Genomic DNA, 24,225 nt, shown 5'->3' on the forward strand with positions numbered 1-24,225 from the left:
AACATCTCCACCCCGCTGATCCTCAACACTGGGACCCCACAAGGGTGCGTTCTGAGCCCTCTCCTGTACTCCCTGTTCACCCACGAATGTGTGGCCACGCACGCCTCCAACTCAATCATCAAGTTTGCGGACGACACAAGTGGTAGGCTTGATTACCAACAACGACGAGACGGCCTACAGGGAGGAGGTGAGGGCCCTCGGAGTGTGGTGTCAGGAAAATAACCTCACACTCAACGTCAACAAAACTAAGGAGATGATTGTGGACTTCAGGAAACAGCAGAGGGAACACCCCCTATCCACATCGATGGAACAGTAGTGGAGAGGGTAGTAAGTTTTAAGTTCATCGGCGTACACAGACAAACTGAACTGGTCCACCACACAGACCACATCGTGAAGGCGCAGCAGCGCCTCTTCAACCTCAGGAGGCTGAAGAAATTTGTCTTGTCACCAAAAGCACTCACAAACTTCTACAGATGCACAATCGAGAGCATCCTGGCGGGCTGTATCACCGCCTTGTACGGCAACTGCCCCGCCCACAACCGTAAGGCTCTCCAGAGGGTAGTGAGGTCTGCACAACGCATCACCGGGGGCAAACTACCTGCCCTCTAGGACACCTACACCACCCGATGTCACAGGAAGGCCATAAAGATCATCAAGGACAACAACCACCCGAGCCACTGCCTGTTCACCCCGCTATCATCCAGAAGGCGAGGTCAGTACAGGTGCATCAAAGCTGGGACCGAGAGACTGAAAAACAGCTTCGATCTCAAAGCCATCAGACTGTTAAACAGCAACCACTAACATTGAGTGGCCGCTGCCAACACACTGACTCAACTCCAGCCACTTTAATAATGGGAAATTATGTCAAATATATCACTAGCCACTTTAAACAATGCTACCTAATATAATGTTTACATACCCTACCCTATTATTATTCTCATATGTATACATATATACTGTACTCTATATCATCTACTGCATCTTTATGTAATACATGTATCACTAGACACTAACTATGCCACTTTGTTTACATAATCATCTCATATGTATATACTGTACTCAATACCATCTTGCCTATGCCGCTCTGTACCATCACTCACTCATATATCTTCATGTACATATTCTTATCCCCTTACACTTGTGTCTATAAGGTAGTAGTTTTGGAATTGTTAGCTAGATTACTTGTTGGCTATTGCTGCATTGTCGGAACTAGAAGCACAAGCATTTCGCTACACTCGCATTAACATCTGCTAACCATGTGTATGTGACAAATAAAATGAGATTTGGTTTGATTTTAAATACACATGACCAAAAGTATGTGGACATCTGCTGGTCGAACATGCCATTCCAAAATCATAGGCATTAAGATGGAGTTGGTCCCCGCTTTGCTGCTATAATAGCCTCCACTCTTCTGGGAAGGTCTTCCACTATATGTTGAAACATTACTGCGGGGACTTGCTTCCATTCAGCCACAAGAGCATTAGTGAGGCCAGACACATCCAAAGGTGGTTCGCATCACAAAGGTGATCGAAACACAAAAAAGCCCCAGACCATTATTCCGCTACCAAACTTTACAGTTGCCACTATTAATTTGGGCAGGTAGCGTTCTCCTGGCATCCGCAAAACCAGATTCGTCCAGACTGCCAGATGGTGAATTGTGATTCATCACTCTAGAGAATGTGTTTCCACTGCTCCAGAGTACAATAGTGGCGAACTATACACCACTCCAGCCGACACTTGACATTGCGCATGGTGATCTTAGGCATGTGTGCTGCTGCTTGGCCATGGAAACCCATTTCATGGAGCTCCCGAGGAACAGCTCTGGTGCTGACGTTGCTTCCAGAGGCAGTTTGGACAGGCAACTTTATGCACTTCAGCACTCTGCGGTCCCATTGTGTGGCCTACCACTTTGCGGAAGAAATTTGACAAACTGAGTTATTCACTGAGCTCTTCAGTATAGGCCATTCTACTGCCAACGTTTAGAGATTGTATGGCTGTGTGCTTGATTTTATACACCTGTCAACAGAGTGTGGTAGAAATAGCCAAATCCACTAATTTGAAGGGGTGTCCAGATACTTTTGTATGCATAGTGTGCCCTGGTATATTACAAGCATACAATGCATGTAATTGCACTTATTGATTGATTTATCATGATGCTGGAGTAAGTCTGTGTGTTTTGGTGGTGGTGTTTGTATGTTGGGGTGAGCCAGACAGCCCATGTGCACATTGGTGTCCCCAGAGGTACGGGACACCTGTGCCCCTGCTACCAGCCACCTGACTAAGGGTGCAACTCATCACTCACAAATTCTACTATATCTGGGTCAGTATGTAGCTCACCTGTTATGGCGGTGAAAGCTCCGAGTTGGTACTAGAAGTCTATGTATGCATATGGTCTCACCTCTATCATGGAGTTGATGGCCTTGATGTGGTGCTGGAAGTCATGGTGGAAGAGTTCCTCCTGAAGCCACTTGGCCACACAGGGAGCCATCTGAACTTTAAGCTGCTCCACATACTCATCACGAGGAGACCCAAAGTTCCACTTTAGCGTCTACAACACACAGGGGGTAGATTTCACTCAAATAGTTTACTCAAAAATGTGAACTACACTTCTGAATATTCACCACCAAACACTTTTGCCCATAGATGCGCACACACTAGGACTGACCCAATTTAATTGACAGGCATTGGACATATTTATTTTAGGCACACGACACCATTCTGAGTTGCGCCTGTCTCAGCCAACTGAATAATCCTTTGCAGAAGATGCAGGGATGGCACACCAAGGCATGTGCTAATGAAATTGTATATGGTTATTATGTAAGAACAAAGGTGCAAATCTAATAAGTATATTATGTATAAATGTGTTTTCAGAATTGTATGGTTTACTATACTGAACAAAAATAACACTGTAGAATCTTAATGTTTAAGATCATAAGGAAATCCATCAATTCAAATTAATTCATTAGGCTCTAATCTATGGATTTCACAACTGGGAATATAGATATGCATCTGGTTACAGACACTGGAAAAAAAAAATATATATATAAAATATATTTTTTAAAGGGCATCACACTGTAGCTCTGGATCGTGTCACTGTATCTCCGCATTCAAATTGCCCTAGATGTTAGTTGATCACGGTTTATGTCTGCCACAATGGTGACATCAGCAAACCGCTCGCCCACACAACGCCATACAAGTGGCCTGCGGTTGTCTAAAACGGAGGCGTAATGTAGAGAAATGAACATTCAAACCACTGGATATCCCTGCAGTCAGCATGCCAATTGCACATTCCCTTAAAATATGTGACATTATGTTGTGTGACATCAGCACATTTTAGAGTGGCTTTTTATTGCCCCCAGCACAAGGTGCACCTGTAAAATTATTGTGTTGTTTAATCAGCTTCTTGAAATGCCACACCCATCAGGTCGATGGATTATCTTGGCAATGGAATGCGAGAAATAAGCTCATGAAACCTAGACTTTACATGTTGCGTTTATATTTTTGTACAGTGTATTAACATTAATGCACAACATTCACTTTCATTTAAAGGCACTCAGCGATATGACATAGATGCAGAAAGTAAACAGCATAGTGGTGATCAACTTCTGCTGTTTTGGTGCCCTGGCTAACCAGGCTGTGAATGACGGTGCAAATTATTTTCTCGCTTTGGCTCCCGAGTCATTTGTGTCTTAATTATTTCAAACAAGCTCAGCACATATAGTTTATTATTCAAAACACAAGGTGTGTCTCTGAAAAATATTTTTAAAAATTGACCAAATCGATTGGTTGAAAGAACAGGCAACTCTCGGTCGACCAAGATCTTTGAGGTCGGGGACAGCCCTATGACATACAAACCTTCAAGCTTTTCTCGTCTTTGACACGTAGATCCTTGCCGTTGGGCACCATGGTGAAGATGGGACCAGACTTGTCCTCCTCTTCTTTACCCTTACCCAAGGGCTTCTTCCCAGCAGTAGCCTGGAGAGAGGTGGGGGATAAAGGTTCAAAGGAGCATCAAAGCAGAGCGATAGGGGACTAGAAACTGACCCTTAAAGGAATTGGGGGGCGTGAGAACAGTTGACTAATAGGCAAGAACGCACCAAATAAGCACAGTTGTGAGTCTACCTCTAACACTGTGTGCCTAGAGAAAGAGGGATGATCGTGGTGGAGATTTATGTGCACGATTCCGTTAATGGCAGTGTGTGTGCACCATAAAAAGAAAACCATGTCCCCGTTCGAAAAGAAACATGCATGTCATCAACAGTAGCAGATAGTACAAGCACCCTTTCTAGTGCATTTCCTTTCAGGCAGAGGCCTGAGGTACCTGCTGTTTACAGTTACTCCCCCAGGCTGAGCCTTTAGCTTGACTGGCACTAGGTTCCTTGTCCAGACTGGTGTTAATGCTCCCGTTGGAGCTCCTGCTGCTGTTTAGGGTGGAGTTCAACTCCTGAGACCTCCACTAGCCACACAAAACACCAGGGTCGTGTTCATTTGGCATGAAATGGAACATAACTGATAAAACGGAGAGTACCTGAAATTGTAGTACAACCAATGCTAGATTTGCTACACCGTGCCCTAATAAACATTGTAAAGAAAACCCTCCATTCTGGATGACCACAGTCTTAAGTGACTGATTCTTCAAAAATAAATAGTTGATTAATACTTCTATGATCAATATAAAACAAGCCTAGGTGGCCATCATCCAAGGGAAAATTAAAGTGCAACTTTGGCATGTTCTAGCACCATGATCAAACTCAAGACATTAGGTACAGTACATGTAACACAAATATGGATATTGGTGACGCTCGAAAAATGTTGAACACGAGAACAGCTTTGACTCACTCACCTTTCCTTTGGCCGGTAGTGCCCCTGGCTTGGCTTTCTTTGGGTTGGCAACTGCATATTCTTCAATGGGAGCCTGGGTTTTGCTCAAAGCTAAGGGGATACGAGGGAGAGAAACATGGATTTAAAGAAGAGGCTGATCGCACAAAAAAATTGCAATTCTGTTAGAGATGCCTATGGGTCAGTACAAGTTGAGTTGTTTTGCTTTTAGTGTTAGCTGTATTTGAGGTCTGGATTGAAGAAAGCTAATCAATTTCTACTCATTGCTCAGGGATGGCCAACATCAAGGATCGAGGGCCACATTAGTACTTCAAAAATGAAACACTAAGGCAGGATAAAGAAAAGTAACAATCACGTAATTCACCACGACCTCATTCCATCCGCCTTTTGCCCTTCCCTGGATTATATAATTCCTTTAGTGCTGTATGTGAACCCACCTGCAAGGGCTTTGGCTGGGTGGACGCTGGATACAGGCTTGGTGGGGGCAGCTTTAGCAGGACCAGCTGATTTAGCAGGCATCACATCCCTGGCCTTGTCCAGCATGGCAACCACTTGGTCCTTAGAGGCAGGCTAGACATGAAATGTATTAAATCATCAATTAACTTCAAGACAGTGTTATTTGCAAGCATATTGGGAGTGGATTCAAAGATACAGGTAACTGCCAAAATAAAGGAAATGCCAACATTGTCTTGATAGGGTGTTGTGCCACCAGAACAGCTTCAATGCACCTTGGCTTAGATTCTACAAGTATCGATCTCCATGAGAAATTCCATAATTTGGTGTTTTGTTGGTGGCAAACACTGTTTTAAGACTGAGCGATATGGCCTAAAAATCATTTAGATTTTAATCAACTTATGTGATTCAGAATATACAGTATCATTCAAGGGTTTCTTTATTTTTTACTATTTTTGACATTATAGAATAGTGAAGACAACAAAACTACGAACACATTGAATCATGTAGTAACCAAAGAAAAAAAGAAATGTTTTAAATATATTTTGAGATTCTTCAAAGTAGCCACCTTTTGCATTGATGAAAGCTTGGCATTCTCTTAACCAGCTTCACCTGGAATGCTTTTCCAACAGTCTTGAAGGAGTTCCCACATATGCTGAGCACTTGTTGGCTGCTTTTCCTTCACTCAACTCATCCCAAACCATCTCAATTGTGTTGAGGCCAGGTCATCTGATACAGCACTTCATCACACCTTGGTAAAATAGCAACCTGGAGGTGTGTTGGTTCATTGTCCAAAACAAATTATAGTGGCACTAAGCGCAAACCAGATGGAATGGCGTATCGCTACAGAATGGTGTGGTAGCCATGCTGGTTAAGTGGGTCTTGAATTCTAAATAAATCAAACAATGTCACCAGCAAAGCACCGACACCATCACACCGCCATGCTTCAGTGGGAACCACACGTTCGGAGATCATCCGTTCACTTAACTAAGTCTCAAAGACACAGCAGTTGGAACCAAAAATCTCACATTTGGACTCAGACCAAAGGACAGCTGTTCACCGGTCTAATGTCCATTGCTCATGTTTCTTGGCCCAAGCAAGTCTCCTCTTCATACGGGTGTCCTTTAGTAGAAATATGTTTGGAGCAATTGGACCATGAAGGCCTGATTCACAGTCTCCTCTGAACAGTTGATGTTGACACAGCCAGGTCTGACCTCTTCCCAATAAGCGGTTTCCTCATTGATCAGGCCTACCACTATTGTGTCATCGGCAAACATGGTGGAGTTGGAGTCGTGACTGTCCGTGCAGTCACGGGTGAACAGGGAGTACAGAACGGGACTGAGTATGCATCTGAAGAGCCTGTGATAAGGATGAGCGTTGCGGATGGGTTTACCTACCCTTAACACCTGGGGGGCGGCCTGTCAGGAAGTCCAGGATCCAGTAGCAGAGGGAGGTGTTTAGTCCCAGGGTACTTAGCTTAGTGATGAGCTTTGAGGGCACTATGACGTAGAACGCTGAACTGCAGTCAGTGAATAACACTCACACAGGTGTTCCTTTTGTACAGCTGGGAAAGTGGAGTGAAATAGAGATGGCATCATCTGTGGATTTGTTTGGGCGGTATGCAAATTGGAGTGGGTCTAGGGTTTCTGGGATAAGTGTTGTGATCCATGAACAGCCTTTCAAAGCACTTCATGGCTAGATGTGAGTGCTACGCGTCACAAAGCATCCTTCACTCATGCTGCTAAACATACCCTCGTAAAACTGACCATCCTACCAATCCTCGACTTCGGCGATGTCATTTACAAAATAGCCACCAACACTCTACTCAACAAATTGGATGCAGTCTATCACAGTGCCATCCAGTTTGTCAACAAAGCCCCCAAAACGACCCACTACTGTGACCTGTACGCTCTCATTGGCTGGCTCTCGCTTCATACTCGTATCCAAACCCATTGGCTCCAGGTCATCTACAAGTACTTGCTAGGTAAAGCACCGCCTTCTCAGCTCACTGGTCACCATAGCAGCACCCACAAGTAGCGCGCGCTCCAGCAGGTATATTTCACTGGTCACCCCCAAAGCCAATTCCGCCTTTCCTTCCAGTTTTCTGCTGCCAATGACTAGAACGAACTGCATTTATATATTTATATATATATATATATATATATATTTTTTTTTAATCACTGAAGCTGGAGACATCTCCCTTACTAGCTTTAAGCACCAGCTGTCAGAGCAGCTCACAGATCACTGCACTTAGCCCATCCAACTACCTCATCCCCATACTATATTAATTTCTTGCTCCGTTGCACTCCAGTATCTCTACTTGCAAATTCATCTTCTGCACAGCTATCACGCCAGTGTTTAATTGGTATATTGTAATTACTTCACCACCATGACCCATTTACTGCCTTACTTCCTTATCTTACCTCATTTGCACACGCTGTATATATACTTTTTCTACCATATTATTGACTGTTTATTCCATGTGTAACTATGTGTGTCGAACTGCTTTTCTTCATCTTGGCCAGGTCACAGTTGTAACCACACTGCCCTAACCCATCTGGACAAGAGGAATACCTATGTGAGAAGCTGTTCATCGACTACAGCTCGGCATTCAACACCATAGTACCCTCCAAGCTCGTCATCAAGCTCGAGACCCTGGGTCTCGACCCCGCCCTGTGCAACTGGACTTCCTGACGGGCCGCCCTCAGGTGGTGAGGGTAGGCAACAACATCTCCACCCCGCTGATCCTCAACACTGGGGCCCCACAAGGGTGCGTTCTGAGCCATCTCCTGTACTCCCTGTTCACCCACGACTGCATGGCCACGCACGCCTTCAATCATCAAGTTTGCGGACGACACAACAGTGGTAGGCTTGATTACCAACAACGACAAGACTGCCTACAGGGAGGAGGTGAGGGCCCTCCGAGTGTGGTGTCAGGAAAATAACCTCACACTCAACGTCAACAAAACTAAGTAGATGATTGTGGACTTCAGGAAACTGCAGAGGGAACACCCCCTATCCACATCGATGGAACAGTAGTGGAGAGGGTAGTAAGTTAAGTTCCTCGGCATACACATCACAGAAACTGAATTGGTCCACTCACACAGACAGCATCGTGAAGGCGCAGCAGCGCCTCTTCAACCTCAGGAGGCTGAAGAAATTTGGCTTGTCACCAAAAGCACTCAAACTTCTACAGATGCACAATCGAGAGCATCCTGGCAGGCTGTATCACCGCCTGGTACGGCAACTGCTCCGCCCACAACCGTAAGGCTCTCCAGAGGGTGGTGAGGTCTGCACAACGCATCACCGGGGGCAAACTACCTGCCCTCCAGGACACCTACACCACCCGATGTTACAGGAAGGCCATAAAGATCATCAAGGACAACAACCACCCGAACCACTGCCTGTTCACCCCGCTATCATCCAGAAGGCGAGGTAAGTACAGGTTGCATCAAAGCTGGGACCGAGAGACTGAAAAACAGCGTTTATCTCAAGGCCATCAGACTGTTAAACAGCCACCACTAACATTGAGTGACTGCTGCCAATTCAGTTTGTCTGTGATGTGTATGCAGAGGAACTTAAAACTTGCTACCCTGTCCACTACTGTTCCATCGATGTGGATAGGGGGGTGTTCCCTCTGCTATTTCCTGAAGTCCACAATCATCTCCTTAGTTTTGTTGACATTCAGTGTGAGGTTATTTTCATCACTATTGGGTCTTTTTTTCCGATTAAATCGGTCCATATATAGCCTAGATATCGATCTATGAAGACTGATCAAGGAAAAAAACAGCGTTTTATAACGCAACTTATTTTTTTTTTTAAATAAAAAGTCAACGATAAACTTTCACAAAACACTTCGAAATAATTTTGTAATGCAACTTTAGGTATTAGTAAACGTTAATAATCGATCAAATTGATCACGGGCGATGTATATTCTATAGCTCTAAGTCTTTAAATAATGTCCAGGTAAACCTCAACCAAAATATCCGGTCGGAGACCGGAAGAAATGGGTTGTCTCTTGTCCGTTTGACCAAGAAACAAATCCTAGGCAAATGACAAGACTGTTGACATCGTGTGGAAGCTGTAGGTATTGCAACCTCGGCTCCAGGTAATGTGGTTTCTATTCAACAATACATACAAGTGGCGCCTTGATATATTTTCCAGTGATCAGATTTTCCTGCACTTTTCGATGAGACGCACGTTCTGTTATAGTCACAGCCGTGATTTAACCAGTTTTATAAACGTCTGAGTGTTTTCTATCCACACATACTAATCATATGCATATACTATATTCCTGGCATGAGTAGGAGGGCGCTGAAATGTTGCGCGATTTTTAACAGAATGTTCGAAAAAGTAGGGGGTAGGATCAACAGGTTAAACATGTATGGCAATTTAGTTAGTTAGCTTGCACATGCTAGCTAATTTGTCCCATTTAGCTAGCTTGCTGTTGCTAGCAAATTTTTCCTGGGATATAAAGAATGAGTTGTTATTTTACCTGAAATGCACAAGGTCCTCTACTCCGTCAATTAATCCACACATAAAACGGACATCGGAATCGTTTCTAGTCATCTCTCATCCTTCCAGGCTTTTTCATCTTTGAACTTATATGGTGATTGGCATCTAAACTTTAATAGTAATACTACGACGACTGGCAAAACAGTTGTCTTTCAGTCACCCACGTGGGTATAACCAATGAAGATGGCACGTGGGTACCTGCTTCTATAAACCAATGAGGAGATGGGAGAGGCGGCCCCTTGTTCTCCACCTTCTCTTCGCACAAATGACAGGGATCTGGGCCTGTTCCCGGGAAAGAACGGTCATTCACATCGGGCTCGTTAAAGGAAAAAGAGGATTCTGCCAGATCGTGCTGAGTGATCGCTCTTCTGATGTCGAGAAGTTATTTTCGGTCGGTAGCAGCAATATTATGTACAAAATAAGTTTGAAAAAGTTAAAGGCAAAGAAACAAAGAAAAAAAAACTATTGGATAGGAACACTTAAAACGTCAGCCTTTTTCTCCAGCGCTGTCTTAATGGTGTGCATATTGCCCAGCCCTACGCCGTTTCAGATGCCGCTGCAGAATGTACAATTGTGTTAAGATCTGGTGAGACTGCCATGGCATATGGTATACATCATTTGTGTGCTCATCAAACCAGTCAGTGACCACTCATGCCATGTAGATGGGGGCATTTTCATCCTGGAAGAGAACCCTCCCAGTTTAGAGTTTAAGGTGATCACTCACAATATCTGTATTTATTGGCATTTACACTGCCTTCTAAGGGGTTGAGTGGACCTAAACCATGACAGGAAATTACATCCCATACTTTGTATCCCTGTACTGACAATCTCCTTAACCAGGAAGTGATAACGCAGATCACACCAATGGAGAGAAGAACTGAATGTACTTAAAATATGTCAGAGACCAAAGAATTTGTCCAAAATCCATGGTCAGTAAAGCAGAAAGCCATGTTTCCTACATTTTTACATTACAGCCTTATTCTAAAATTGCTTAAATGATTCCCCCCCCTCTCAATTTACACACAATACCCCATAATGACAAAGCAAAAACAGGTTATTTTACTGATACCTGAAATATCACATTGTTTGAAGCACCTTCGGCAGCGATTACAGCCTCGAGTCTTCTTGGGTATGACAAGTGAGGAAAAACTTGTAGCATTTAGGGAGTTTCTCCCATTCTTCTCTACAGAGCCTCTCAAGCTGTGTCAGGTTGGACGTGGAGCGTCACTGCACAGCTATTTTCAGGTCTCTCCAGATGTTCGAGCAGGTACAAGTCCGGGCTTTGGCTCTGCAAATCGAGATGGGAGTGGCTTCGGGAAATGTCTATGTTCTCGCGGCTGTGTGATTTGGGGTGTTGTCCTGTTGGAAGGTGAACCTTTGCCCCAGTCTGAGGTCCTGAGCGCTCTGGAGCACGGTTTCATCAAGGACTTCCATATGTTGCTCCTTTCATATTTCCCCTCGATCCAGACTTGTCTACCAGTCCCTGCTGCTGAAAAACATCCCAACAGCACAATGCTGCTGCCACCACCATGCAACACCGTAGGGATGGTGTCAGGTTTTTGGTATTCAGGCCAAAGAGTTCAATCTTGGTTTCATCAGGCGAGAGGATTGTTGCCATTGGTCTGAATCTTTAGGTGACTTTTGGAAAAACGCCAAGCGGGCTCTCATGTGCCTTTTACTGAAGAGTGGCTGCCGTCTGGCCACTATCATAAAGGCCTGGTTGGTGGAGTACTGCAGAGAGGTTTGTCATTCTGGAATGTTCTCCCATCTCCACAGAGGAACTCTGGAGCTCTGTCAGTGACCATCGGGTTCTTGGTCACCTCCCTGACAAGGCCCTTCTCCCCCTGATCTATGAAGAGTCTTGGTTGTTCCAAATGTCTTCCATTTAAGAATGGAGGCCACTGTATTCTTGGGGACATTCAATGTTGCAGACATTTTTGCTACCCTCCCCCAGATTCCAAGAACACAGGATGAGATGTTACTATCCTTTGTGCAAGCACTTCCAAGAGTTAATGAACAGTGAGCGTGGTGAAATTTGGGGAGCGCATCGTCAGTAGTGTACCTTTGGTTCCTAGGGTGTTTCGGCCTTTCACACTATACACCCTCCTCAAAGGCGGCCAGCGACAGGGTGATCAATCCTACGCTTGCGTCCCATTCCCAATTAGTCATAGGAGTTGCCTTGTTGTTGATAGCAAACATCCCATGGGACTATGCATGGCAGGGGCGTCCTCCTCCCTGAGTCAATCATTGTTGACCGCATACCTCCTGGCCCTCTCACTTCGGGGCCCAGCTGGGGTCTTTCCTCTTCATCCAGAGCCACCGACTGCTGCCTTCTGCCGCCTCTGATACAGCTTTGATTTCCGAACGCTGGCTCTGGCCCTTAATTCCCAGGTCTCTAAGCAGTCTGGTTGTAGATGTTGCCACAAAACCTCTGCAGCCCACCTCCACTGGTCGGACTTCTGTGTTCCAGCCATGATGCCGTGCTTCGGCAGCTAGATCAGCATAGCGCAGATGTTTTCGCTCATAAGCCTCATCTACTGAGTTTTCCCAGGGTACTGTGAGCTCAATGATGAAGACCTTATTGAGTGAACGGGACCAGAGCACCATGTCAGGTCTTAGGGTGGTGGTTGCGATCTCCGGAGGAAACACAAGTTGCCGGCCAATGTCAGCTAGCATTTTCCAGTCGCGGGCCAAGCGCAGCTGGTCTCGCTCTAATGGTGTAGAGCCGCTCTTCGGTGGTTTAGCCCCTTCGCGGACAAAGTTTGTCCGTAAGGAGTGTGATGCTGCTGTGGGTGGTAGGGAGTTGGTGGCAGCTCGCTTGTCCTCCAGGGCGGACGCAAGGTTTTTAAGGACTTGGTTGTGACGCCAAGTGTAGCGTCCTTGGGCGAGGCTTGTTTTACAGCCTGTGAGAATGTGCCTGAGGTTGGCTGGCATGGAACAGAGGGCACAGTCCGGATCTTCACCATACCATTGGATCCGTGCCATGACAATATCCAGTCTCGAAGCTCTACAGACAATTCCGTCGACCTAATGGCTTGGTTTTTGCTCTGACATGCACTATAAACTGTGGGACACTATATAGAAAGGTGTGCCTTTCCAAATCATGTCCAATCAATTGAATTCAATCAAGATGTAAAAACATTGATGATCAATGGAAACAGGATGCACCTGATCTCCATTTCGGTAAGGTATTTATTTTATTTGCAATAATGTCTAAAAACTTGTTTTCGCTTTCTCATTATGGGGTAGTGTGTGTAAAAAGCAATTTATTCAATTTCAAGTACGTGAAGGGGTCTGAATACTTTCCAAATGCACTGTACATACAGTAGAATAAAAACAAGACATGCACAGTTGCTCTCCTTAGTCCCCTACCTTCAGTTTGCCTGTGGCCTTGTTCATCTTGTCGAAGCCCAGGTGCATCATGAAGACAGGCAGGACATCCTGGGCTCGCTTCCTTACGTCAACGTTGCGGTCCTCCAGGCAGCCGAACAGGGGGGGCACACACAGCATGAGATCGGTGGGCACTGAGCGCATGGTGGGCAGATGCACTGCCAGCCAGCCAAGTACCTGAGGAAGGAAGGAGAGGGAGATTGAATCAGGTGTCACTCAAGCTTTAAAATTAAAGAGTTTGGCCAATTTTTTTTAACAGACTGTTTTAGAGGGCGCCTCTGACCATTCCCTTTGAAATGACCTGCTGCAAATAAGAAATACAGGGCAACAAATGTAACAGCTGTTATAGTGACATGATGTGTACTAAAATCTTCAAATCAAACCCTATCCATAACACCCACCCCCTTCCCCCACACTCACCTCCTGTCTGAGGAAAGGATTCTCCCTCTTCAGCTCTTCAGACAGCTCTTCTCCTTCCAGCCACTCCTTCATACCAGTCTGCGCCACCCAGGAGTTCAGGGTGGCCATGGCAGCAGCACGAACTGTGTTCTGGGGAAAGACAATGAGAAGTGTGGGTTTGACCATACTTGTGTAAGCGTTTCAGTCTGTGATAGAGAGAAGGGGTGTTTGTGACATGTGTGTACCTTAATATCCCCCAGCACAGTGATGACTGGTATGCCCAGAGTCTTGACATGCTGTTTGAGGGCAGGGCCCATGGCAGTGGCCATCTGCTGCATGATCGACAGGGTCTGTTGGACCTGAAACAGAAAGACGCACATGCGCAGAATCATTTAACTGGTCACATGATGATCCCGGTCAAGGCAATAATGATGAAGCACTGATTATGTATTTTAAATTCATGTCAATTCTGGAGACATGGAAATGACACTCCCAGCAGTAGCCCCCCCACACACTTCTGACATGCAATTTATACTGTGAGATCAATGATCATCCGCAGCACTCAACGTAAAGTCACAGCACATTGTGAAACAACATTCTCCTGGAGAATCAGATAGAAGGTAAACTACATGTGGTCCGACTGCTCAAAACTAATTCACATGTAGGCTTAAGCGACGGTACAGTTGTGGTCCCGCATCTCTGCAATGTAATCCCATTTAAAAACTCCCATCTAGAGAAACACTCAGGATGTAACACTCACCAGGATCTTGTTGGAGTCACTGAGGCGTCCCTTCAGTGTGATCGGCAGGTCTCCCAAGCTGGGCTTGATGAACTTGGCCTCAGAGAGAACTGCAGCCACCTCATTCAAACCCTCCTTACGGATAGTCCAGTTCTTATCGCCCACCTTGGACACCATGTCCTCTGTGATCTTATCACTACAGTGAAAGAGAACATATCAGAAGAGCCATTTCTTTGACCGTGATGAAATGCACCCAGTTCTTTCAGTTCTCATCTAAGAACCATTTGTGAAAGCAATAAGGTATAAATGCCACCACATTACTTTAACCTTAAAACAATGGCTGCCTGAAGGACAATACCTCTGAAAGTCTTGGAACCATTCTACCCGGGGCTTTTTAATAAAAAAATTATAAAAAATGTTTGCTTAACAGAAATAAAACTCGGGTGCACCACCTAATTTTAGATGGGGCACCTGGTGTGATGCTAACCCATACAGTTAAATTAATGGTGCTACTCACGCACTCACAGAAGTAGCTATTGCAACGATAGAGAAATTCTATAGTACAGTGTTTCCCAACCCTCTTATCAGGGACCACCAGATGTTACACTTTTTTGTTGCAGCTTTAAACTAGCACACCCGATTCATTTAGTGTACGAATGACCAACCCCTTGGCTAATTGAAATTGGATGTGCAAGTTTAGGGCTAAAACAAAAAAGGTCTGGTTGTCCGAGGTTAATGTTGGAAGTACTGCTCTAGTACATCGATGTGCTAACCTGATGTCAGTGCGAGGCAGGAGGTCCATGATGTCACCTGCAACCCCTTCTTCCTTGGCCTCTTCTCCCTCCTCCTGTCCCCCTGTCCTTTTGATGGCGCCTCTAGTGGGGGCAGGAGGAGTCTGGCCCTGCATCTGTGACACAGCAGAAACAAGATGAATCAATCAGAGCCAATATGGAAACAGTATAAAATAAACAAGTAGGCATTCTTGCACTGATAATATTTAGTGTGAAAATATTTTAGGCATTTAAGAGGCTATAATTCAATTTCACAATACCAAAAGTATGTGATAGAAAGGCACATTATTTGGTAGATACATTTAAGGATAGATAATACATACCAGGTACTCCAAGTGTCAAGTAAGCTAGAGATATTTATGAAGATGTGTCAACTAAAATACTACCTTCTCAAACTCTGCGTCGATTTGAGCAAGCAGTGCTGCCTTCTCGTCCTCAAAGAACATACGCAGTGAGGTGCCCATGTACAGGTACATCACCCCCAGCAGAGAGATGGCTGCTGCTCGTATAGCCTGCGACAAGTTAAAAAGGCAGTCATTTGTTTCACCGTTTTTAAATACCTTAATTGTGAACCAATCCATCTACCAGAGCTCAATAAGATCAAGGAATGAGGACCCAAAAATGTAAATCTAAGGAAATGTTAAAGTAAAAATGTTTTGAACCATAATCCACACAAACTGACTGACTGCTTCCAAATAGCAGCAGACAAATAAAGCAAGACAGACTCAACAAACAGAAATCAGCACTATCACTCACGGGATTGGAGGCACCCAAAGCAGTCTTGACATGGTTGATAAAAGCTTTCACATTGATTCTGTAAAAGGAGAGGACATGCTTGATTGATTCAATACCATGAATGAGACACGAAAACACTGACAACACTCCAATGGAATATAAGACCTGGGTGATAACTTACCCTGTGAAGCCAAATTCCTTCATGGCATTGGCCAGCCAGTTCAGTGTCTCAGCTTGGTTTTTCGGGTTCTTCTGGGCAAAGGCCAATGACACAACCTGGAGTAGAGGTCGAGCGATTAAATCGGCAGGACCAATTTCAAGTTCATAAGACTTTTTTGGACGCCGATTACATTGCAATCCACGAGGAAACTGCGTGGCAGGCTGACCACCTGTTAAACAAGTGCAGCTTGTGGCTGCAAGGAGCCAAGGTAAGTTGCTAGCTAGCATTAAACTTATTAAAAACAATCACCAGTCACTAGTTAACTAAACATGGTTGATATTACTAGGTTACCTAGCTTGTCCTGCGTTGCATATAATCAATGCGGTGCCTGCTAATTTATCATTGAATCACAGCCTACTTCAATGTCACCAAACAGGTGAGGATTTAACAAAAGCACATTCGAATAAAGCACAATTGTACCTAACCATAAACAATGCCTTTCTTAAAAGCAATACACCGAAGTATATATATATTTTTTACCTGCATATTTAGTTAAGGAATGCATGTTAGCAGGCAATATTAACTTGGGAAATTGTGTCACTTCTCTTGTATTCTGTGCAAGAAGAGTCCGGGTATATGCAGCAGTTTGGGCCGCCTGGCTCGTTGCGAACTGTGTGAAGACCATTTCTTCCTAACAAAGACCGTAATTATCCAGAATTTCACGTAATTATGACATAACATTGAAGGTTGTGCAATGTATCAGCAATATTTACACTTAGGGATGCCACCCGTTTGATAAATTACATAAAGGTTCCATATTTCACTGAAAGAATAAAGGTTTTGTTTGAAATTAGACAAAATTCCAGATTTGACCATATTAAAAGGCTTGTAATTTCTGTGTGTTTATTATAATTAAGTCTGATTTGATAGAGCAGTCTGAGCGGTGGTAAGCAGCAGCAGGCTCGAAAGCATTCATTCAAACAGCACCTTGCTGCGTTTTCCAGCAGCTCTAAGCAATGCTTGATGCAAAGCTCTGTTTATGAGTTCAAGCCCATCAACTCCCAAGATTAGGCTGGCAATACTAAAGTGCCTATAATAACACCAAATAGTCAAAAGTATATGAAATACAAATGTATAGAGAAATAGTCCTATAAAACTACAACCTAAAACTTCTTAACTAGGAGTACTGAACCACCAGCTTTCATATGTTCCCGTGTTCTGAGCAAGGAACTTAAAAGTTGGCTTTTTTTTTTTTTACATATTGCACTTTCTTCAACACTTTTTGCATGATTTAAACAAAATTGAACAGGTTTCATTATTTAGAGACCAGAAAGATATTATTTATGTATTATGTTAAAATAAGTGTTCATTGTTCAAGCAGCATTTTTGTAATTGTCATTACATATTTCAACAAAAAAATAATTACATTTTTCTTTTTTGTCCTGACTGCTCGGTTACAGCTTTTTTTGATCCTCCAATAATCTGTGTCAGTGTTTATTAAAAAAATCATAAACGGTCGACCTCTAACCTGGAGTGGTCAGAGGGGTTAGTGGATTTGTCTGCAGTTTGGTTCAAAATAAATCAATGTGTCAGTTAATATCAGTGAGAGAAAAAAACAATCGACAAACTGCATCAGTGGGTAACAGTTTGTTCACCCGAATCCTTCAATCCTTTCTGGATATAATCACTGACCAAAACAAAAGCACATTGAAGCAAGCCATTGGGTCCAGTTAAACTATTTGGCATTCACAGACATGGACAATACATTAATTTTCCTTCATAGTTAAAACGTTTGTTGTGTTCCCTAATGAACATGACCCTGGCCATGTTCAGTATATCCAGTCTATTACCTGTTCAGCAATCCAGGAGAGAGAGCAGGCCTCTCCTATGGCCGTTAGGGCATCCTTGGCCTTCCCTCCACACTTGACGTCTCCCACCTTCTCCACCAGGGCATCCAGCACCACAGAGGCAGACGTCTTAGAGAACATGCCCCTCTGGGCCACCACTGCCACCACCTGGAGCTTTAGCTGCAACACCTGGAAGCATGTCACAAGACTGAACATCTTGTAGCCTGTTTTAGCGTACATGAACAAACTAATTTTAAATCCAGTATGGAGGTGAAATCGTCCTGTTGCCATGTTTGGACAGTTGATATTGTGAATCTACTATAAAATAGATCGTTTTGATCGCCTGCAGTGGGTCTTATCACTAGCCAATTACTATACCATTAAATATCATCTTGCATTGGCAAGAGGCACGGTAAACGATTATAGAGATCCAAAACCTTTAGGCAAAAATCTACTGTCTATGGACAACCCCCAGTTGAGTGTGGTAGGTTTGTTTGGTACCTGGAAGTTAGTCTCCTTCCAGCCAGGTTTCTTGGCCAGCATGCGGACCAGAGCCTGACATGGCATCGCACTGATGTCCATCTGCTCTGCAACCTGGAGGGGAGAAGTCAGAACAGAGGGGTTAGCATTCACTTATAAAGGATGTCTTTGAATGTGTAATGCCTGGTGTGGCGCTCAATTAAGCATTAAGACCAGCAGGGTTGTGGTATATGGCCAATATACCACGGCTAAGGGCTGTTCTTGTACCAACTCAGTGGCCTTCTAGGTAGTGTCCTCCCTGATATTAGAAGGTTAGGAGTTCAATCCAGAGTCATAGCAAATACTGTAAAAACAAAAAGGAGACCCAATTATGGTTTAAATAGCGGGAACCAGGTTACTGAGATCTCCCAGCCAAACCTACTCATTTCCCAGGATAAATGGGGAATTATGAACATCGTGAGATGAAATGGAACTTAAAATGTTATGCGGGCTTCTATAGCCTTCTCTCTATTTGCATGATTAATCACAATGCATCTCATGACAAACAAAAAAATGTGCTATTGTGGCAGGTAGGACTACATTTGCTGCAGCATTGCTTATGCTACCAAATTCATAGATGTGAGTTATAGATCTGTCACTCATTTAAAACAAGTCTAAGAGGGGGTAGATGTGTCCTATGTGCTATTTCAGTACAAATGTGTGTCTTACTTGGTTTTCTACACCAGCTTCAAAACAGCTGTACAAACTTAAATTAGGTGAACTATGAATTTTTGCAACCAGGAAATGGCAGAGCGATTTCTGCAATGTGCATCTTTAAACTGCAGATGCAGTTAAGCTGACATATGGAATTGTTTTAAGGTCATACCATGGATGATTTAGCGATTTGATTGATTTTAGGACCCCTCTACAAATCACAAAAATGTTTTGGGATAAAATATTGAATTTGGCCTCTACTACTAGAAAACAGAATAAATAGCACATTCAAAAATGGGAGAAAAAAAATTAAAAAGTGAAATGGGGAAAAAATATATGTACTTATTGAGCCTAGGACAGACTTCAAAACCATATTCCTTAGTGTCTTTTTTGCCATTTATTCATGAATCTGTCCTAGGCCCAAGTATAATTTATTTTACACATTTAACCCCTTATTTTTGTTGGCATAAAACTACCTTTATACAAGTCCCATGACACTTGTCGGGGTCGTAGAGCAAAACTCAGTACACGATCGTGTTTGTGAGAATCTCCCCTATTGTGGTAGGCCAAACCAGTCGAAGCTACAGAAGTTTTTGTGAGGAGACAATTTTCAGAAAATCTCCTGGACTGACAAACAGAGCTGTAACTCTGCCACTTTCCACCGCAGTATCGGCTGATTAAACAGCATGATCATTACACAGGTGCACCTGGGGACAAAAGGACACAAACATGCAATTTTGTCACAACATAATGCTAGATGTCTCAGGTTGAAGGAGCGTGCAATTGGTATGCTGACTGCAGGAATGTCCACCAGAGCCATAGCCAGAGAATTGAATGTTGTTTTAAGAACTTGGCAGTACTTCCAACTGGCCTCACAACCACAGACAACGTGTATGGCGTACACTTTCGCAGATGTCAACATTGTGAAGAGTGCTCCATGGTGGCGGTGGGGTTATGGTATGGGCAGTCAAGCTACAGACAACGAACACAACAGCATTACATCGATGGCAATTTGAGTGCACAGAGATACTGTGACGAGATCCTGGGGCCCATTGTCGTGCCATTCATCCGCCGCCATCACCTCATGTTTCAGCACGATAATGCATGGCCCCATTGTCGCAAGGCTCTGTACCCAATTACTGGAAGATGAGTGGCCCAGTTCTTTAATGGCCTGCATACACACCAGACATGTAACCCAATGAAAATGCTTTGGATGCTCTGGATCGACGGAGTGTTCCAGTTCCTCCCAATATTCAGCAACGTCGCACAGCCATTGAAGAGGAGTGGGACACAACCTGCCACAGGCCACAATCAGCCAGATCAACTATACGAAGGAGATGTGTCACGCTGCATGAGTCAAATGGAGGTACCACCTAGGGCTGTTACAGTGACTGTATTACTACCACACCGGCAGTCAAGACTCCTGACTACAGTCAAATTCCACATGACTGTTTAGTCACGTTAACTAGGCCCTCCAAGCTCTGATGGTCATTAGTAGCCTACCAAACTTGCCTGGCCGTCAGCACTCCATTGTCCCTCTAATCACTGACAACACACGTTATCAATAATCAAAACACTTCATGAGAGCCTAAGAGCAAGGCAACATTTCTATATGCTATGTAATTGAGTGAGAAAATATTTTTGTTGGCTTCTATTTAAGAGGATCTTCTCAAATTTCTATAGGCTAGGCATACCACATTTATTTCTGAACTTGCCTAATATTAAGCACATTGCTCCTCTTTACAACAGGACTAAAGCGTCTGGCCGGCATGAAAATGAACTACGGGAAAAGCGTTCATTCACTATTTAAGTCCATAGATGACATGCATTTCCCCCCCCCAAAGCCCAGAGACCATTCTAAATTAAAACTGATTTCACACATTTAGTATATGTAAAGATTAAAATCAAGAATAGTCTGATGTGTGAAAATATTAGCCTATCACTTGAGCAGGATGCCCAGCTTGTATGCATTAAGGCAAAAAACGACAAAGCATTACATGCATAAGAGCATTGGCGGTCCCTTGAGAATGGCGTTTGCCCGCATTGCTGCACTTTATTTGAAGAAATAGCCAAATTGTTTTAGCTTAAAATGTTGATAAACTGTCTGATCTGTTGCATCAGCGTAATTTATTAAAGTTTTGATAATTGGTTGTATTCACTTGGGATCTATAGCATCCCAAAAGTATGTTTGGAATATTTATTTCTCATACAGGACAAAGGACCTAACTCGTAGCTACAAAATGTCAAGAAAGCAATCCAATGTCATTTGTTACCTAGACTTTACTGTAAATGACAACAAAAAAATACATTAATATTGCAGTTCAAATCAAATTTATTTATATAGCCCTTCGTACATCAGCTGATATCTCAAAGTGCTGTACAGAAACCCAGCAATGCAGGTGTAGCAGCACCACGGTGGCTAGGAAAAACTCCCTAGAAAGTTAGCCGTGACAGCCTTTATAATAGAATGCTTGTGACCACACAATCTAAATATTGCACTTGGGGGGGGGGACGGAATGAAACAGGCATTCTATTTTTGCTTTTTTATAGTCGACATCGAGCAAGTGCACAAGGATAGGTGTGCAAAAATAACGTTCACCGAGTAAAACATTTAATAATGTCCCTGCACGCGTTACTGTCAAGTTAACACAAACAATATTTGGGCTACACTGCACATTATTACATTGTACATTTTCTGCCTGTGGACATCTGTTCTACCATGTGTCAGCAGAACACGATACCTTTGTTGGCATAATCTCATTCAGGCAGAGTACACCTGGCATACCCTTTTTTATCCACTGTATTGAAAAACTGAGAAAGGGGTAAAGTGTGTGGTGTTTCTTTCAACTTTATAGGCTGGACAATAGAATGAGTCCAAATTCACCAAAGGCTGAAAAAAAACGGCAATAGAGCGTTGGCTAAACTGGAACACAAGTGCGAGCCCAAAGCAAATCAATCGAACGGTTCTCAGAGCCAATTTTGACGAGAATTATGCTTAGAAATCCATTTTGCCCAAAAGGCACAAAACAAATGTATCCTTTTTATAGTAAAAATACTCGTATAGAAAGTAAACATACGCACCTCTATGGTGTCAAATGTGCTTATGTCTGCATAAGGAGGAAGTAGGATAGGACTATTTTTGTTTCTAGCGATCGATGACAACGAGATACACTGCCCAGCCTTACATAAGACATTTAATTGTTTAATTGTTATGCTGTAAATGTTTTGATTGTAATTGATTACATGAACTAGCAAATGTTATATTAAGCATTTGAGGAATTACCATTTCAGTAAGTATATACACTTTATTCAGTGACCGTAGGTATATAAAGTTTGATAGTATGATCAGATTTTTTTTTAAACAAATGAACTGCAGAAACTAAAATCAACCCAATAGGAGCATAAGACCACAAATGACATTTAAGATCAGTTCTCCCTGCATGTACAACTTCCCCAAACCCTCACAGAAAAACTCCCGACGCACACTTTCCTGTCCCATTCCACACTGCTAATGCAAGAGAAGGACCGAAACATCATTAATAGATGACCAAATTACTATGATTCAAGATCATTATTTTCATGTTTTGAAATTATACTTTATTACTATTCCAACAACTACTATCAATAATCCTGAACATTAATTCAGTCACCTCTGGACGAGAAACGTATTTTCCTATTTCATTCACTGTCAAATTCATCAACCATGATTTAGCCGCTCTGCCTTCTCGCACAAGTAGCCAGCTCCACAAGCTCTGCCAAAAGCTTGTGCTGTCAGCAGCAGCAATCACCCCGTCTTCTCGTGCAAAATAAGGGCACATGGAGGTAAATTTGTTAACTGCGAGGGTTGCATGATGTAATTTATTTGTGGGCTGTTGAGGCAGTCCGTTTTCTATTACTGTTATACGAGTTAAGATGATTACATATAGGATTACTAGAGTTGAGGTTAGCGCATTCCCTCCCAAAAGAAACACCGGCATAATACGATACATATATGTAAACTGCAGACTTCACCTGTATGTGTGTATGTACAGTGGGGCAAAAAAGTATTTAGTCAGCCACCAATTGTACGAGTTCTGTAATTTTCATTATAGGTACACTTCAACTATGACAGACAAAATGAGAAGAAAAAAAGTCCAGAAAATCACATTGTAGGATTTTATATGAATTTATTTGCAAATTATGGTGGAAAATAAGTATTTGGTCACCTACAAACCAGCAAGATTTCTGGCTCACAGACGTGTAACTTCTGTCCTCCACTCGTTACCTGAATTAATGGCACCTGTTTGAACTTGTTATCGGTATAACTTCCAACCCCATTTTTTGTCTCAAATTTTGTCTGTCATAGTTAAAGTGTACCTATGATGAAAATTACAGGCCTAATCTTTTTAAGTGGGAGAACTTGCACAATTGGTGGCTGACTAAATACTTTTTTGCCCCACTGTATATGCAAAAAAAGAAAAGTCCTCACTGTCAACTGCTTTTATTTTCAGCAAGCTTAACATGTGTACATATGTAGGAACATAACAAAACTCAACAACTGAGACAAGCAGAACAAGTTTAAAGGACATGAGACTAACAGAAATGGAATAATGTTTCCCTTACCAAAGGGGGGGGTCAAAATCAAAATGAGCTGTCAGTGTCACATGTGGCCAAAAGCTGCATTAAATACTGCAGTGCATCTCATGGACCGCACCAGGTTTGCCAGTTCTTGCTGTGAGATATTACCCCACTCATCCACCAAGGCACCATCAAGTTCCCAGACATTGCTGGGGGGGGCTAGCCCTCAACCTCCGATCTAACAGGTCCCAGATGTGCTCAATGGGAGATCTGGGCTCACCGCTGGCCATGGCAGACCACTGTCATTCCTGCCTTGCAGGAAATCAGCCATACTGCTCGTTTTGTGCATGGTGCCATTGTCATGCTGGAGGGTCATGTCAGGATGAGCCAGCAGGAAGGGTACCACACAAGAGAGGAGGATGTCTTCCCTGTAACGCACAGTGTTGAGATTGCCTGCAATGACAACAAGCTCAGTCCGATGATGCAGCAACACACCGCCCCAGACCGTGACGGACCCTCCACCTCCAAATAGATCCCGCTCCAGAGTACAGGCCTCGGTGTAACGCTCATTCCTTCGACGAAAAACACGAATCCAACCATCACCCCTGGGGAGACAAAACCGCAACT

At 43.5% G+C, this 24,225-nt stretch overlaps 1 protein-coding gene and 1 non-coding gene across 2 annotated transcripts in view; both read right to left on the reverse strand.

Annotated features, from left to right (window-relative positions):
• The window catches only part of LOC124019386 (cytoskeleton-associated protein 5-like), an 87,482-nt gene that overhangs the window by 41,047 nt on the left and 22,210 nt on the right, over positions 1-24,225 (reverse strand). Inside the window, exons 16-29 of the mRNA XM_046334703.1 lie at positions 18,370-18,462; positions 17,872-18,057; positions 16,043-16,137; positions 15,883-15,940; positions 15,513-15,638; positions 15,109-15,242; positions 14,357-14,531; positions 13,842-13,955; positions 13,618-13,746; positions 13,180-13,374; positions 5,277-5,409; positions 4,844-4,932; positions 3,856-3,975; positions 2,399-2,548 (exon numbers count right to left, since the gene is read on the reverse strand). Of these exons, the coding sequence (XP_046190659.1) occupies positions 2,399-2,548; positions 3,856-3,975; positions 4,844-4,932; positions 5,277-5,409; positions 13,180-13,374; positions 13,618-13,746; positions 13,842-13,955; positions 14,357-14,531; positions 15,109-15,242; positions 15,513-15,638; positions 15,883-15,940; positions 16,043-16,137; positions 17,872-18,057; positions 18,370-18,462 (1,797 nt within the window). The remainder of the gene's footprint in view (positions 1-2,398; positions 2,549-3,855; positions 3,976-4,843; positions 4,933-5,276; positions 5,410-13,179; positions 13,375-13,617; positions 13,747-13,841; positions 13,956-14,356; positions 14,532-15,108; positions 15,243-15,512; positions 15,639-15,882; positions 15,941-16,042; positions 16,138-17,871; positions 18,058-18,369; positions 18,463-24,225) is intronic.
• Positions 2,201-2,305, reverse strand: LOC124019389. The gene has a single exon (XR_006835771.1). It is a non-coding gene; the product is annotated as a small nucleolar RNA SNORD67 (small nucleolar RNA).

The sequence above is a fragment of the Oncorhynchus gorbuscha genome, unplaced genomic scaffold (genome assembly GCF_021184085.1).
Source record: "Oncorhynchus gorbuscha isolate QuinsamMale2020 ecotype Even-year unplaced genomic scaffold, OgorEven_v1.0 Un_scaffold_898, whole genome shotgun sequence".
Classification (NCBI taxonomy): domain Eukaryota; kingdom Metazoa; phylum Chordata; class Actinopteri; order Salmoniformes; family Salmonidae; genus Oncorhynchus; species Oncorhynchus gorbuscha.